This window comes from Pipistrellus hanaki, assembly GCF_964339955.1.
Source record: "Pipistrellus hanaki genome assembly, chromosome: 16".
NCBI lineage: Eukaryota > Metazoa > Chordata > Mammalia > Chiroptera > Vespertilionidae > Pipistrellus > Pipistrellus hanaki.
Genome location: NC_140518.1, coordinates 18,850,869 through 18,868,528, shown reverse-complemented (window position 1 = coordinate 18,868,528; position 17,660 = coordinate 18,850,869). Strand labels below are relative to the sequence as shown.

Sequence of the window (17,660 nt, the reverse complement as noted above, 5' to 3'; positions counted from 1 at the left end):
AATAACTCCCTTTCTAAATGAAGAGCCAGTTGGACCCATGGCCCTGGCTCAAATGTGCTGAGAAGTGGGTGGAGGGGAGGAAGAGGGTGTGCACGGCAGGGCACAGAGCCAGGGCAGTTAGGTTCAGAGTTTGACTTCAAAGCCACCACTCTGGAACCGCGCTCTGCCGGGAGAAGGGGAAAAAGAGGTAGGAAAGGCCAGTTCTGTCCAGCAGGAAGCGCTGGAGGAGACGTGAGCTACTCTCTAGCGTTGGGGGTGCACTTGGGAGATAATTAGCCCAGGCAGATGAAGACCCAAGGTCTGGCCAGGCGGCTGGCTGACTCTACCCTGGAGGCTCGGCAGAAAGGGGGCGCTGTGGTCTCCTCCCTGCCCTGCCCCTGGATTCCTAGTTGCTTTTCCCTGCTGTAACGCATTGCGCGCCCGCTGTCCCTTCTGCAGCGTTCAGTCGCCGGCTAGTCTTACAGGTCACCGCCCTCTACCCCTTTCTTGGGGTTACCAGGTCCAGCCCCTGGGCAGGTGTTTAGTTTGTTGAATGAATGAATGAATGAATGAACGAACGAACGAGCAAACAAATGAATTAAAATGAATGAATGAATGAATGAGAAGAGTACCCTCGCAGAGCTTTCCCGTCTCTGCGCGCACCCGGCGCGTCCATGCGGAAGGCGCTGGGGGTAGGGCCCAGAGCCCCCGGCTGCAGTGAGGGCTGGCGGGACCCTGTCCTGGCCGGCTGCAGGGCGGGAACGGCCCAAACGCAATGCCCATGTCTTCACCTGGTTTCCAAGGAGGCTCTGCCCAGTCTGGGCTGCCCTATTCTCCAGCCTCCAATAGCCTCTCTCTCTCTCTCTCAGATATGCCTGGGTCCCCAAGTCTCCCCCAGACTCCTTGGACTCCCCAGGCCCCTAGTGAAAGTCGGGGGGAAGTGGGAGGCCGCCTCCTTTCCCGTCCTCTCCATCCCCCCCTCCCCACCCCTCCCAATCCCTGGCTTCTCCCTAGACTGCGGCGGCCGCCACCGCTGCCAGCGAGTCCCGCCGGTTGCTGCAAACCCGGGCGGGCGGGCGGGCGCAGGGAAAGGGGGTCAGCGCGGCTGGGGCGCTCGGAGCAGGCCCGGGGGAGAGGAGAAGACTGGGAGGCGGGAGGGAACAGAGGGGGAAGCACAGAGGAGGGACCGAAGTGGAGGGGAGACGGAGTGAGGGGAGGGGAGGGGAGGGACGCCGCGGAGAGGGGGCGGGGAGCCGAGGCGAGTGGCTGGGCGGACCGAGGGGGAGGCGGCGGAGGCGAGGCGGGCTCCGGGCGGGCAGGAGCTAAAGGAGAGCCGGACTTTCGTAGGAAGGGGAGAGCGAGAGCCTGCCGGGCCGGCGGAGCGGCGACAGAGGAGCCCAGCCTCTCACCCCGCCCGCCCGCCCGAGCCCGCACCCCTGCGCGCTCCTCTGGGATGTCCGAGGGACCCGGGCGCCCTGCACGGTGACCGAGCAGCCCGAGGATGGGACGGCGCCCGCGGCTCCGGCTCCTCAAGGTAAGCGGAGCCCGCCCGCCCTCGAGGCGGCCGCCCCCAGCCTGGGGCTGGCGCGGGACGTGGGTGGACCGTGGATGGATGGGGGGGAATCTCTGGACAGAGCTGAGCCCAGGTCTGGGCGCGGCCGGGGTTTGAGGGGCAGCCCCATCCCTCTCTCTCTGGACCTTTGGAGCCGGCGTGGGGTGGGTGGGGGAGAACCCAGGTGAAAAAAGGAAGGAATCGTGCTGGCAAAGCTGCCGGGATGTTGTCGGGGGAGGGGTCCGCCCACCCGGGGAACCAGCTCCGTGAGGAGACATCGCTTTAGGCTTTGCAAGTCCTCGCTTGGTTCCACCTCCTACCCACCCCTCCAATGCAGACCTGGCCCGGGACTGGGGGCTCCGGAGATGGGCTCCGCACGCGCCTACTGGCCCCAGCACCCTTACATGACTCCCCCACTCCGCACACCCCGCCCTGTCTCTTCCTGCCCCTTCCCTCCGCGAAGAGCTACAGATCCGAGGAAATAACTGCCCCCCGTGCCTCCGAGCCTTGGAGCCTTAGAGCCCTATCGCAGTGTCGGGGAGGAGACGGTGCACCGGCGCGGGGTGCAGCTCCCCCGGGCGCCGGCCCCCGCGGGAGCGCAGCCTTAGCACTCGGTCCCCGAGCTGCGCAGTCGCCCGCGCCGGCTCCTCCTGCCCCGGGTCTGGCGATGCGATGCTGGCGCCCGGAGTTTAGGAAAGTCGCCAGCCCGCAAGTCCAGCGTCTGCCGGCTGAAGTTCGGGGCGGGTGGGGGGCAGCCCGCGGGCGGGGTGCGTCGGGAAGGGCTAGGGTGGACAGTGACAGCCGCCACTGGCCATCGCCCAGCGTTTTCCAAAGCGGGTCCCCAGCGCGGGGTGTGGGCACGCCAGCAGCAGACGGAGGGAGAGGCGGGTGGGCCTCCGCGCTGCGGCCCGAAAGCTCCTCAGGGCTCCCGCCTGAGGATCCGGGCTCCGCAGGGTCCACGGTCTGAGCCTGCTGGACTGGGTTCAGTGCATTGAAACGCGGTTACATTCACAAGAATTGAAAGGGGGGAGGGGAGCGACTTCATTTCATTCCCATCCGTTATTAAACCAACTGTACCTATACCAAGTCACAAAGTGGTTGGAGTGACACCACCAAGATTTGAAAACGTAACTGCTGCCATTCCATCAAGTTGCGATCTTACGAGTTTACTGGGGCTTCTCCGTCTTCTTTCCCCCTTCTCCCAAATATTTATAAGTTCTTTTTTAAAATGACTCAGGGTTCCCCAGCCCACGTGGCTCAGTGGTTGAGTGTCCACCTATGAACCAGGAGATCACAGGTCTCGGGGCATATGCTCAGGGTGCTGCTCCATCGCCAGCATGGGGCATGCAGGAGGCAGCTGATCAAGGATTCTCTCTCATCATCAATGTTTCTCTCTCTTTCTCTCTGAAATCAGTAAAAATATATATTAAAAATACATAAAATGACTGAGGGTTGGTTCAATGGGACCCATATGCCCTTCACCATCCATTAACTGAGGACGGGGTGAACCCAGAGATTATCTTCTGGGTAAACAAGAAGAAGGGAGAGGGAGGGAGGAAGGAAAACACCCAGAGAGGTTGAAGAGGTGGCACTGAATGGCAGGCAATATTCTCCAAAAGGCTAGTGTGACTAAATTCACAAATCAGACAAAATTTGATGTTTTAAATGGATTCAAAGGATTGAACTGTAGGGGTTTTTTTTTCTTGTTCCTTTTTAAGTTTACTTGCTAACACGTAAACGTTCTTTCTTTGGCCTTTGTTAGAATCGTGCACAAATCTCTGCTTAGAATTATCACGTTTTTCTAAAAGAAAATATTTTTTTTTCTGTGGATGCCTATGTGTTTTTCCTACTAGATGGTGAAGTGATGGTAATGAATTCAGTAAGTGCTCAATAAATACCGAATGAGTGAGAGGCAGTGAATGAATGGCCAGCTAATGCTGGTTGCAGTTAAGTAATCACTTTTTTTTCTTTTATTTATGTACCATGTAGAACGTACTAGGTATTCTATATGCTTTTTTTTTGGGGGGGGGGGGGGGAGCCGCTTAGTCCTCAGAAAAGACCTTGGAAGTAGTAGGAGTTATTACTGAGGCACAGAGAGGCTATGTAATTTGCTCAAAGTGACACAGCCAGTGAGTGTTGAAGCCAGAATTTAAACCCAGGCGCTGTGGCTCTAAGGCGTTGTTTTGTTAAGTTTTTATCAGAAAAACATTATAAGCTACTTACTTATATTTCACCCTCTGCCTGATGAGAGCACAGGTAATTCGTTGGCATGGAAGTATGAATCTAGGGGAGTTAATCCAAAATCCAGCTCTGTTCCCACCAAGTCAAACAGTGTTGGGGAAGAATCCACGCGGGGGCCCTGAACTGATTACAGAGAACTGGAGGAGAGTGTTGAGATAAGAACACATGAGTGTGTGTTTGGGGTGGGGGGAAGGGGTGAGTGTACATGAGAGAAATGTGTGTGTGTGCATGAGAGAGTGGTTGTGAATGTGAATGAGGGAGAAATGAGGTGTGCTTGTGTTTGTGGATGTGAAGGAGGAAACAGGTGAAAGATTATCTCTATCCCCAGGGGAGGGGCTATGGAGCACCCCTAAGTCACCTACCCACCAGCCACAGCTCCTCAAAGGGGGACCCCAGTGTAGCTCAAAAGCTGTGGGTTCTGGTGAGTGTGACGGGTGGATTATTAAAGGAGAATGAGTTTTGAGGAGGGAACTAGTTTTATTGCTGTTGTCATTATTATAAAAGCAATCTAACTGCATTACACAAAGTTTGGAAACCGGAGGATAAAATTATTGCAACCTCCCCCCTCCTAACACAGCTGTTACCATTTAAAGGTAATCGCTGCAGCCCAGCTGGTGTGGCTCTGTGACTGAGTGCCGACCTATGAACTAGGTCACCTTTCAGGGCGCATGCCTGGGTTGCCCAAGTAGAGAGCTTGCAGGAGGCAGCTGATTGATGTTTCTCTCTCATCGATGTTTCCATCTCTCTATCTCTCTCCCTTTCTATCTCTAAAATATCAATTATTTAAAAATAATATCCCTGCAGGCCCTTTTTCAAGTGCAGGTTTGACCATCGGACACACCCTCTCACTTACTGTTTCACAGCCTGGGTCTATCCCATGTTATTCCTGAGCTTCCAGGGGGAGATTGTCAGCATCTGCGTATTCCCTGTGAACGGATGTTCTTTGCACCCCTATATCGGTGCACATTTGGGTCATTTCCAGATTGTTTCTTTGCAAGCCGGGTGTTTGAGGAGAGCATTGGCAGGAGGGATACCAAGGGAAAATGAGTGAACCCACTGTGGGGCCATGGGCTGCCATGGGGTGTGAGGAAACTGACCTAGCTACAACCAGAAGTAGGCAAGGGGGCTGACAGCCAGGCCACGCCATTCCCATTTGCTATGGCCAGCCCTGGAAGGGCATGATGACTCGGGCTGGTCCAGTTCTCAAGGAGGGCACAGATTTATGGAAAAGCAAGGCACTGGCCAGTGAGGACAAGCTCAGGTGGAAAACCCATGCTGCACTCTCTCTAATGTTTGGCTCCTTGGAGAGCATCAGCAGCCAGCAGGGTTCAGCGGCACAGGAGTCTGGAAGAGGGAGACCATTTTGAAGCTGAGGCCAAGTTGCGATTGTAGCTCCAGTGTTATATTCAAAGAATGGGTTTGTTAGTGACAAATGACTCCTGTATACTTAGATTCTTGGGGTCTCCTATCAGCAGAGTCCCTTGGAAGTCCTTTTTATTTTATTTTATTTTATTTTTCTTTAAAAAATATATTTTATTAATTTTTTACAGAGATAGAGAGCTAGAAACATCGACTAGAGAGAAACATTGACCAGCTGCCTCCTGCACATCCCCTACCGGGGATGTACCTGCAACCAAGGCATATGCCCTTGACCGGAATCAAATCCAGGACCCTTCAGCTCTATCCACTGAGCCAAATCAGTTTCGGCAATCCTTTATTTTTATTTTTATTTTTTAAATATTTTTATTGATTTCAGAGAGGAAAGGAGAAGGAGAGAGAAATAGAAACATCAATGATGAAAGAGAATCACTGATCCGGCTGCCTCCCGCATGTCCCCCTAACCCCTACTGGGGACTGATCCCGAAACCCAGGCATGTGCCCTAGACTGGAATCGAACCCCGGACCCTTCAGTTCACAGGCTGATGCTCCATTCACTGAGCCAAACCAGCCAGGGCCATCAAATCCTTTTTAAATGCTGGTCTTTGGACTTGTTCTTGGCCAGCCACCCCTCACTCCATTCAATGTGACAGCATCTCCTTGTACAAATGAAAAACATCAGGTGAAGCAGATCTAGGCTCAAATTCTGACTCTACTATGAAGCTCTAGGCAAATTAGGTTATCACTCTAAACCTCAGTTTCTTTGTCTGCAAAAAGGGGGAAAATAGAACCTACTTTATGGAATAATCAGAATAACCTCATGAAATGTCAGGTGTGGAATTAAGCACAATTGCACAGTGTCTGGCACATAGTAATTGCTTCAACCCAAGGAAAACCATCACAAGGAGGAGTTGTGAGGGGATAGGAGGTGGAGGAAGGAGTGGTTGGTAGTGTAGAATCTCCTGCCCCAGGTCCTTTAGACAGTCCCTGGGGAAATGGATGGTGCCACCTGCTGTCAGCTGAGCTCAAAGGTCAAAGGACTGATGTACCTGCAATTGGCCCTCTGAACATCTCCGATATGGGACAATAAAAATAGAGACATTTGACAATAAAAACAGGGATATGTAAGGAGGGTAATACAAGATGACTGACTCACTGGTACAAATAATTATTTTGAAAACAACTAGCTGGATTCTATTAAGCAACAGATTATTTTTTAAATTTTTATTGAATTTATTGGGGTGACGTTGGTTAATAAAAGTATATAGGCTTCAAGGATACAATCTATAATACATCATCTATATATACTGTGTGTTCACCACCCCAAGTCAGGTCTCCTTCCATCCCCATTTACCCTCTCCTACCTCCCCTACCCCCTTTCCCTCTGGTAATCACCATACTGCTGTCTGTCTAATCAACAGATTATTAACCATTTCATGTCAGAGTAAGGGGTGTCTGCTTCAACAGAACTGAGAGGCTGGGAAGCAGAAGGGAGGAAGGAGGGGAGAAGACGGGGGAATGGACACGCACTGGATTTTCTGTGAAGTGGGCATGTCGAGAGGCAGTTCTAAGAGTTGGCTCCCTGCACACAGAATATCCAACTCCAATTCTTGAGCCAAACGGTTTCTTTGGCAACTGTCACTCAGCAGCCATGAAACCATTTCTGGGATCTTTGTGGCTACTCTTTCCGACCTAGAAACACAGGCAATTTCAGGATCCCATCCCTTGCTCTGCTGGGCCTCCGAGAGCAGCCCCAGGGAGGTGTTCAGAGGTGAGAGTTGTGGCACCTGCCCCCTCCACCTGTCAATCATTCCCAACCTCCTGCCAATCTGGCTGTGAGCCAGGCCGCCTAGGTCAGAGCCCAGGACAGAAACTGGCCAGACTGGTCCATCTGCTTCCCGAGCTGCAGAATTAGGAGGTGGGGGTTGTTCTACGCTGACTGACTGACTACCGTCTGGAAGCCACCCATGGCGAGGCACAGCGGGACACAGTTGAACCTTTAAAGTGCTGGGAGGTCGAGACCTTTGGGAGGGTTGGGACAAGGTATGGTTCAGTATCGCTGGCAGGTACAAAGAGGGCAGCCTGCCTAGGGTGACAGGCTGGAGTGAGAGATGGATGCATAGATTTCCCCCTCCCACCTCTCCACCCCTCATTTATAGCAGGGATTATCCCCCTTCCTCCACCCCTTGATCCTGTTCCCCCAGCCTCCTTGGCAGGGGTGGTTTCCAGGAGTTCCAGCTGTTTCTAGAGGAACAGCAGCCCCGCCGTCGTGGGGACAGAGTTAAGTGGGGAAGAAGGAGAACGGCTTGGGGATGAAGGGCTGGGTTGTGCAGGCTGGGATGGAATGGGGTTCTGGAGGGCGCTGGCTACCCTGGAGAAGGGCTGAGGGAAAGCCCTGGCCTACTATATAAGGCCCAGCCATCACAGATCCAGGCCCCCTGTGCTGGGAGCCCTGGGCCCCACTGTCAAGCAAATGCCCAGCTGAGTGCCGGTGGGCCTGCTCAGGGTGGACGATGTTACTATATGAGGTGTGGGCATGCAGACAGACAGACAGGCAGGGAGAGGCAGACACACAGAGAAACCAAAGGTGATGCCAAGATATTGTAGAAACCGCTGGCTAAAGTTGGAGAAAAAGAGAAGTTCAGGACAGAAAGTTATGGAGTAAAGAGGAGAGAGAGGGGGAGAGAGAGAGAAATGGGGTGAGGGGCAGAGAAGTGATAGCAAGAAAAAGACCCGAGCGTCTTTTTGTTCATTCTTCCTTTGAACGCTCTTCCTAACACGGAGAGAACATGTGTCCCTGGTTCCGAAGCCAGAGATGGAACTGCCTCCCCCTCTCATGTCTTAGAAGAATCACCTTCCCATCCCTAGCCTGCTACCTGGAGCCTTCCTGGGCTACCGGAGAGCCCCAGGAAGAGAGTGGGCTTGTTCCCTCAGACCCCACATGGACCCCTGGTGTGGGGGCTGCTGGTGCATGTCTGTGGAAGGAGCTCCCCCCTGAGCCCCACCCTCCCACCATCCCAAGGGCAGAACACCCTCCGCGGAGTTCAGAAGGAACTGAAAATAAACGGGGAGGAGATGCCTGTGTGGCAACTGGGACCTGCTGCTCTCACTGGGGAGGTCCCTGCCCCAGCCTTCACTGCCCCCCTCCCCGCCCACTCCTCCCTCCGGCACTGAGCCTAACCATCACTCAAGACCCTCCTCCTCCGTGGGGCCTTCCCTGATGAGCCAGCCATCGAGCTCTCTCCTCCAGCTAAAGTAGGGCTCCTCAACCCAGCTGTGGGGAAGGACCAATTGGTGGCTTCCAACCCGCGGCAGATGGACAGGTGGGCCTACTGTGCTGATGACTGTGCAGCCTGCACCACAGGACTCACCGGGAGAATTGGATGACATCTGAATTGGTCTAGACCAGTGGTCGGCATACTCATTAGTCAACAGAGCCAAATATCAACAGTACAATGATTGGAATTTCTTTTGGGAGCCAAATTTTTTACACTTAAACTTCTTCTAACACCACTTCTTCAAAATAGACTCGCTCAGGCCGTGGTATTTTGTGTAAGAGCCACACTCAAGGGGCCAAAGAGCCGCATGTGGCTCGCTAGCTGTAGTTTGCTGACCACAGGTCTAGACTCTAGACTCTAGAGACCAAGCATGTCAAATTCAAAGGCTAACTCAGGCCAAATAAACGAGGCATGCGGCCCATAGGCCTAGAGTTTGACATAATTGGTCTAGAGACTCCATTAAATAAGATGAGTCTATTAACAACTCATGTGGACAAATTCCTATCAAAATTTCCAAATACTGGCTTACTCACAGCAACAGCTGCAACCTGCACTAGTCCTGGCCACTCTCTGAGCAGCATTGGTCTAAAGCCCTCCCTTTGAGCCAGAACTCAATGCTGGGGATCGATCCCTGATTCACTTTTCCTGAGGTCTGGCCACAGGCCATGCTCTGCTCCTGCTGTGAGGACTTGAGGATGGAGAGGTTCTTCCAGCAGCCTGGGCTGGACTGGGCTGACCGGCTGAAGCAGGAAGAATGGGGTGGGGTGGGAGTGGAGGGGGCAGAATGGCCAGGAGGGCAGCAACCTTTGGTTTACTCAGAGCCCTTCCCCCTCCTCATTCTCACTCATCAAGCTGCACCTTGTCACAGAGGTGGGGAAAGGTTCTGGTGAGACAGGGTGGGCTCACCCCAAAGCTCACAGGACTCAGCCGCATATAGGTTCTAGCCCTTGTTCTCCCCAGAGATAAGGGACCCCCATCTTCTTTAGAGCTCCCAGAAAAACTCTGCCTCCCGCCTCAGGAGCTGGCCCTGGGGACAGGGAGCACTGTATGCCCCCACCCCCGGGGAGCTCAGTGAAAGGAAGGACTGCCCCGCTGGCCAGGAGAAGTCATTCCCACCAGAAGCCATCCTCAGACTGAGGCCAGGAAGTGGGCACACGGTTGGCTCAAGGCCATGGGCTTTGCTAGGCAGAGTGCGATCCAGGGCCCCTTCCAGTCATGAAGGCCCCTTTCTCTTGTTCTCCCATTCTTTCCAGAGCTCCCTCACCACCTTCCTTCCTCCTTTCCAACCTCCATGACGGACAGGTGGTGGGTGTTTTCAGAGCTGGGGGAAGCTGCAAAGCCCTCCAGCCCAGGGTTTCCCAATCTCAGCACCGTTGACACATGGGGCTGGGTGGTCCTTTGCTGTGGGGCTGTGCTGCGCATTCTGGGATGTCGAGCAGCATCCGGGCATCTATCCACGAGATGCCAGTAGCACCATTCCAGTCGTGGCAACCAAAAATACCTCCAGACACTGCCACATGTCCCTGGGGGACAAACCGCCCCTGTTACCCACCACTGGGTTAGTTCAGTTCCCCTCCACCTGGTGGCACTTTAGAATCACCTGGAGAGCATTAAACACTAGAGCCCCACGTTTCCTCTCAGACCTGCGGAGCCAGACGCTCTAGAGTAGACCCTGAGACGGAATTTTCTATCTCCCGGATGCCAATCTGGAAACTTCTGATTTCATCTAATTCACAGGCAAAGAAACAGATAGGGCCATTGCCTACCTTATGGACAATTACATGGTCATTGCTAATCTCTGCCCTGAGTCTCACTGCTTGGTGGCAGTCCCCTTTAAGCCAACCCCCATGGCCTTGCAAGGCAGTTACTTCTCCAGAAAAATCAGCCTCCAAACTCCTATTTTCTAACAGAATCTAATTTGCAGCCGACAGATGATCTCACTCTGCCTTCCCAGCCTTCTCCGCATCCCCTTCCACAGGCAGCTTCTCAAAGGACACCCCTGTTCGGCCCACAGTGAAACCCCCCCACTTTGCACGTGTCAGAGCGCGGGCTGAGGTGAGAGCACAGCTGACAGTGGCACCTGCGTGGCTGGAGCACTCTGTCTCCCCCCCCCAACCCCTCCCACATAAATCTCAGCTGTCTCCCAGAGAAGCTGATGCCCCCCTCAGGGGTGGTTCCCCAGTTTCTGGGAGCCACATTCAGCCCCCGCTGAGCAGCCCCCAGGGGCAGGAGACAGGATCAGAGCCCCAGCCAGGCTCTATTTCCAGGAGAACCAAACTCAACCCTTCCAGAGTCCCTGCTGACAGGGCCCTGCTGCTGCATCACCCCCCCACACACACACCGCCCCCCACTTCCCACTGCCAGCTCTTGGGGAGCCAGGCTGCAGCCCCAGCCCAGAGCTAGAGGTCAAGAGGGAAAAGGAAGCTACACCTTCTCTTCTGGAGGACCCATGCTAGAGGTGGGGTTGGGGGTGGGAGGGAGGCAGGGGCTCAGTCCCAGGGCTGGAGCACCTGGACCATGGGAAGATACTACCGGCTCCAACTCTTTGGGGCTGAGAAGGATTAAATGAGAAAAATCACAGGGCCTGACACTGTGGTAAGTCTTCAGTAAAAGCTAGGATTTAGGGAAGGAAGGAAAGGAGGAAGGAAGGAAAGGAAGGAAGGAAAGGAAGGAAGGAAGGGAGGGAGGGAGGGGGGAAGGGAAGGGGAGGGAAGGAAGGGGAGGGAAGGAAGGGGAGGAAAGGAAGGGGAGGAAAGGGAAGGGGGGAGGGAGGGAGGAAAAGGGAGAGGAAAGAAAGGGGGAAGACGGAGAGGAGTAGAAATTAAGACCAGGAGAGAGGCAGGTAGGTAAGAAAGGGTCAAGGAGGCCAAGAAGGCACAGACTATGAGAAAATACTGAGAGAATCCTAATGGGGATCCTCTGGGGTACAGCGTGGGGATCCATGGAGGAAATTGAGATCAAGAGCAAGAGAGAGCTCCTGGTGGGGGGGAAGGAGGTGCAGGACTAGGATATTAATCCATCAAACATCCTGGTGGGAATCATGATGGGACCCTTTGGTCAAAGGGGGCAGGAAGTGAAAACCAATCTGCTCATTACTGCATCAGCCATTCGCTTACTCATTCAACAAGCATGCATTGGTACCTCGTCTATGCCATGCTCCACTGAGGGGACAAAGCCAGACTCAGACCCTGCCTTCAGGGAGCTTCTGACCCCAGCGTACAGTCTATCTGGACCCTGGGATGGGGTGTGTATATTCCAGAGCTGGAGTTCCCAGGTCCTCGGCTCCTCAGAGGGTGAAACAAGCAGCCTGATGCTTTCAGCTCTGCTGGGGAGCCTCATTAGGGGAGCAGAGGAGTGAAGTAGCAGGGGGCAGGGCGGGGCACACCCTGAGCCCGGGAGAAGGCCTGGAGGCGGGGAACACCCAGGCATGTCCCCCTCCCTGAACTGTAGGCAGGAGATTTTCATTCCCATTTTTCCTCTCTGCACAACAGTAATTTAAGTCAATTAAATGTAATAATAAATTATTTCTCGCCTGCCTAGAATAGTCTTTCACTGCTCACCCACTTTGGGGGAAAATGTAGGTTCTTTGCCTGGAGATGGGGCAGGTTATGGCTGCCATGGGAAGAGGCTGGGGTGGGGGCGGTGTCCTGGCAGGACGGACAGGAAGAGGGTGCTCAGAAGTCCTGGGCAGCCAAGAGGGCTGAGAAAAGGCATCGGCATCGCTGTCCTTTGTCGCCAGTCTAGTGTGACCCCGGCTGGTGAAAAGGCACCCCCCAGGGCCCAGCTCCGCTGGTGCACAGCCGGCAATCCTAACCCCCACTGACACCTCGCTGGCACCTCTGTGCAGGGCAGAAACTGCACACTCCCTGTGGGCCCTGCCCTCCCCGGATCGCCATTCTGTAACTACAGGTGTATCTCCTGCCGGCACAGACAGGTTCCAGAGAATTGACTGCTCGTGTTTTATTTCTGCAACCTGGTTTTTTAAATGTACCAGGGAAGCCAGCTTTTTGCAGAAATCTCGATTTTGATGCCTCCTCTTTTCATACTTAGATTTTCTTCTCTTGGTTTTCCTTAAAACAGGCTAGACCTTACACACCACATAGCTGATAAGGGGTTAATGTCCAAAATATGTAAGGAACTCAATACAATTCAATACACCCCCCCCCCAAAAAAAAATAATCCAATTGATAAATGGATAAAAGACCTGAATAGACATTTTTCCAAAGAAGATTTTCAAATGGCCAACAGGTGAATAGAAAGGCACTCAACATCACTGACCATCAGGGAACTGCTGGTCAAAACCGCAATGAGATATTACTGTCCTTAAAAGGCAAGAGATAGCAAAAGCTGGCGAGGAGGAAGAGAAAAGAGAACTGTTGGTGGGAACATAAGCGGGTGCAGCCAGTGGAAAACAGTACGGAGGTTCCTCAAAGACTCAAAAATAGAACTACCATATAATCCAGCAATCGCACTCCTGGGTATGTATCCAAAGGAAACAAAATCACCATCTCAACTGGTATCTGCACCCCCATACTTCTTGCAGCATTACTCACAATAGCCAAGACTTGGAAACCACCTGTGTCCATTGATGGATAAAGAAACTATGGTATATCTACACTGGCATATTATTTAGCCACACACAAAAAAAAAATGAATTCTTGCAACCATATGGATGGAGCTTGAGGGCAGTATGCTAAGTGAAATAAGTCAGACAGGAAAAGACAAACCCTATATGACCTCTTATATATGGAATTTGTAAAAAATGGAACTCAAAGAAAGAGAAATCGCTGATTGCTGGGGGTGGGGAGGAGTTGGGGGAGGAGGGCAGGCGGGAACAGGTGAAGGTGGTGAAAAGGTACAATCTCCCAGTTTTAAGCTGAATGGTTTGGGGGGTGTAATGTGCACCCCGGTGACCATAGTTAACACGATTGTGTTGCATATTTGAAACTTGCTAAGAAAGTAAACATTTCAACTCCTTGAATGTAGAATCAACCCGGCAAGTGTCTTAGTGAGATAGCTAAATGGAATGGTTTAAAAAAACAAAACTGTTTTTCCTTTAGAACAGCCTGACTGAATGGGGGTGGCAGGGCTGGTCCGGCCTGCACCCCTCCCTTACCTGTGGGAAACCTGCTGCGCCCCCAGCCTCTGTAACTGAGGGAGATTCTGGGCCCAGGCCACCAAGTTGTGGTAACGACCACATGGACACTTGCAGGGACTTTAAGCTTCAGAAAGCATCTTCCGCCTGCTTTCCCCCAGGTGGCCCACATCCCTGTGGTGGCGTAGGAAAACCTCCTTGCCCAGAGGGGCCAGTTAACTCCCCCGAAGTCACACAGTCCACAGCAGGTCTGGACTCAGAGCTCAGGGAAGGGGAAGGAATTCTGCTCGGAGGTCACTCTCAAACCACGCAGCTGCCGCTCTGCCAGGCCTTTCTGGGGGCTGGGGGACAGGAGCTCAGGGGCTCTCCCAAGCTGAGCAGCAGGCCTTGTTGTGAAGGGGAGGGAAGCCAGGCCCCCTTCTCCTGGCTCCTTGTGAACTTTTAGGAGGTGGGGCAGCTCCCCTCCCACTCCCTGCCTCCAGGTCACCCCTCTTTCTCCTTTAGAGTCCTTCCTGAAAGGTTAATTACCAAATCTTCTCATCGAGGGAAATTACATTTTGTGCCTTTAAAGACCAAACTGAGCTTCAACAAGGTAGTTATTTATGGTCTCTAATAAGCATTTTCTGGGTGTGATTAACCTTTACGCCAAAGTCACACTAGAATTTGCGATGGCAGCTTCCATTCCAGCCTGCTCTGCGCTGGCCTGGGCGTGGGGGCAAGGGCAGCACCCGGAGCAGGCGGCTGACACACGGTGCCCCCTCCCACTCCACCCTCTGTGCCCAGGCCTGCACCCTCCTCTACCCGTCCCTTCTCCCATGCCCTGGCCTGACCTGGGCCATCCCCTCCTCCATCTTTTATCCACACAAAAAACAGACCCAGATTGCCTGCTTACGGGATCCTAGTCCTCACTCAACAGCTGAAAAACAGTTCAGTGATCTTGAACACGTCAACTGTGAAGCCCGTAGGAAACGGGAAGCACAGACCTATCCCCCTGCTTTCTGCAGCGCAGTACCCCCTGGGACAGGTGAGCGAGCCCAGCACTCCACCAGCCATTTTCGGAAAATTGTAAATCTTGCAAAGCCCTGAAGGCTTGGTTTGTCAAAAATTGTTCTGAGCCCAGCTGCTGTGGCTCAGGGGTTGAGCATCCACCTAAGAACCAGGAGGTCACGATTCAAAACCTGATTAGGGCATACGCCTGGATTGTGAGCTCGACTCTCAGTAGGGAGCATGCAGGAGGCAGCCGATGATTCTCTCTCATCACTGATGTTTCTGCCTCTCTCTCTCCCCCTCTCCCTTCCTCTCTGAAGTCAATAAAAATATATTTTAAACAATTGTTCGGAAAGGAGAAAAAGTGGCGAAGGCTGATGTTGGGGGCGGGAGAGGGAGGCATCGGAGAGTGGCAGCTCCCAGGCCAAACCACCTTTGGGCGGCCCTCGGAGAGGATGGCAGGTCGGGTTAGGTGAGGTCCGGGCCTCTGATGTGACCCCATTTGCCATATGCTCCGGTGTTTGGGGGTTGGTAGGCCTCCCTGAGAAGTGGAGGATGCTGTGCCCCCTCCCCTGGAAAATGGTTGTCATTACACTCTACTTGCGCATTTACGTACTTACAGGGTTTCGTGCCCCTACCCTTGTGTGCTTGAGGGCCCTCCATTAAGGAACTCTCAGCTTCAGAAAGAAATAAACAGCATCCTTGAAACTCTGGGGCCTGTTCCTACAAGGCGGCAATTGCCTGTTGATGGAGACAGAAAACTGCAGTGAATGTTGAAAAGCAGAGCAATGGATGGTGGGAGGAAATACTCCCGATTTTTCATGGAAGTGTGATTCAGGAATAAGCCAGAAGCCTCTTCAAGCCCTTCCGCAGTGGCACAGACACACGTTGTGTGCGCAGCTGACCTTTCCTGAGCGGAAAGGTTGGCTCGGGGATATTAAGAAGCCCTTCTCTTTGCATAATGCAGAGCCAGCCCTCTCACGGTAGAAAATGACTTTGCGAGCCATCAGACCCAAGAAGGAGATGGAAGGGTCAGGGTTGTAGCCGCGAGAGGCTAAGCCCTTTGTCCTGCGGCATTTGGTTTGGTTTCCTGATGAATCCGGATTGCTCTTTTCCTCAGTGAGCTAAGACGCGTGGCCGGTGTATTTTCCATCCACTTAGAACCCTGGGGCGTGAGTGCATTGTATCGAGGCTGTTTCATGCACCGGGGGCTAGTCCAGGGTCTCCATCTGCCAGCGCCATGAGCACCAGGGTCTGGCACCTGTAAGAAGGGACGGGGTGACTGAGGTGCTCCACTCTGGGGGGTCAGGGAAGGCGCTGCCAGGCGGAGGGGCTGCGGGCCTGGCTTTTGAGGACTGCAAAGCTCGCCCGGGGCAGGGTGGGCCAGGCTGAGGAGGGACGAAGAACTGCAAGGGCACAGGTGTGCAGACCCGCAGGATCCGTGCACTGGTGGATAAGCAATTCCACGGGAAAACGACGCGGCCTTTTAAGGGGATGTGAAGACTGAAGCACAAAGCGCAAGTTCAGGATCAGAAGGATAATGGTGGAATGTCGAGCAGCATGACTGATATTCTGGAATAGGGTGTTTCCGTTTCTTTAATTTGCTTGTGGCTGAGCTGGCTCTCGGAGCCCCACTTCCATTCTCTGTGTGTGTGCGCGAGTGTGTGCATGCTGGGAGGGAGGTGGCAGAGATGGGGGAGGAGGAGGGCGCGGCAAGCTGGGGGCAGGGAGTCCTATCGTCTCCTTCCGGAAGGAGCCTCTGGCCCTCTGAGCAGAGCAGCCTCTCTCCGGGGACAGAGCAGAGCTGGGTCCCTGCTGACTGTGCTGAGCTGAGCAGTGCGGGTTTGTCCCCGAGGACTCTGCTCTCTGCTCTGCCAGCAAAAAGCCACTGGCTGGCCTGATGGCTTCCTCTTCTCCAATTCTGCATTTTCACTTGGAAAATGAGAGTAAAGACATTCCGCCAGCTCTCTCGGGTGACTGCAAAGTTTAATTACTGATTAATCAAGTGTTGGAAGTTCCTTGGGGCCAGAGGGTTGAATCGGTTCGTTCTAATATCTCCTGAGTCCCAGGAGGGAGTTAGCTAAGCCAGCGCTGTTTGCTGAGCAGCCGGGATCTGGGCCCCAGATGGGGGTGCAGGGCTGGGGGTGTGCTTGGGAGCTTGGCTCAGGAAGAGCACAGAGACCCTATCACGTGACAGAAGGAGTGTGCCCGTGAGTGAAGAGAGTCAACAGGCCCACCAAGGACCCAGGCAGGGCACTGAGGGGATGATTGTGAATTATCAGGGGACTTCCTGAAGGAGGTGGTGGCAGGACAGACTGATCGGGAGTGGGGAGCACTCGATTCCACCTTGGAATGTAGGGTACGAGAGAGGAGAGGGCAGTCTGCTTTGTCGTTGGACAGGTGTGGGAAGGAGCAGCTACCCAGAAAAGGGGGTGGCACTGGGAGGGGCAGAGGGGGACAGGGCAGGAGGGGACATTTGAGACAGGTGAGCATGGAAACTTCGCCTCTGGACTGGGGGGAAGTCCTGAGGCGCAAAGGAAGCGAGTGGGGAGGGCCCAGGGGAAGGGAGGCGGTACCGCCATGGGGAGGGTGGGGTGGGGGATGGTAGAACCCAGCTTGGGCTGAAGGCACGTGAGCAGGGCAGGACCAGGATTCAGGTGAGGCCAATGAGGCATTCTCCTCAAGGGCAAAATGTCAGGTGCCCCAAATCTCAGTAACCAAGATAAACACTATTCTAATGTTCTTACTGATCTTTCCTTTTACCTCAAGCGCCAATATAGCCCAGCACTGTTACTGATCTTGTCTTAAAAAAAAAAAAAAAAAAAAAAGGTGTTGAATATTTTGTTCATTGTGGATTTTTTTGCATTAATTTACCATTTTTTAATATTGCATTAAAATATTATTTATCTTGAGTACTAAGTGTTTTGGTGCCGCCTTAGAGTTTGTACCGAGGCGATGCGTTGCTCTCCTCACCCTGTTCCCGGCCCTGTGAGTGAGGGCTGTGCACCCACCACCCTGCCCCTCCTCCAAACTAGCCATTTGCTCCGTGGGACTCAGACGAGCCCCTCCTCCCCATCTCATTTCCCCACTGTGAAGATCACGGCGTCTGCACTATGCAAGTCTTCAATAAAAGCTGGAGAGGAAACTGAGG

At 53.5% G+C, this 17,660-nt stretch overlaps 1 protein-coding gene across 9 annotated transcripts in view; it reads left to right on the top strand.

The window, feature by feature from the left end:
* The first annotated feature begins 283 nt into the window (after positions 1 to 283).
* The window catches only part of CRHR1 (corticotropin releasing hormone receptor 1), a 41,210-nt gene continuing 23,833 nt past the window's right edge, over positions 284 to 17,660 (top strand). For 7 of the 9 annotated variants that reach the window (XM_084861740.1, XM_084861744.1, XM_084861737.1 and 4 more), the window contains exon 1: positions 1,248 to 1,513. In XM_084861740.1, coding sequence (XP_084717866.1) covers positions 1,481 to 1,513 — 33 coding nt within the window. In that variant the 5' untranslated portion in view covers positions 1,248 to 1,480. Of the gene's footprint in view, positions 299 to 1,247; positions 1,514 to 17,660 lie in introns of those variants that run through there. The other 2 variants (XM_084861736.1, XM_084861743.1) reach the window with 2 other exon arrangements.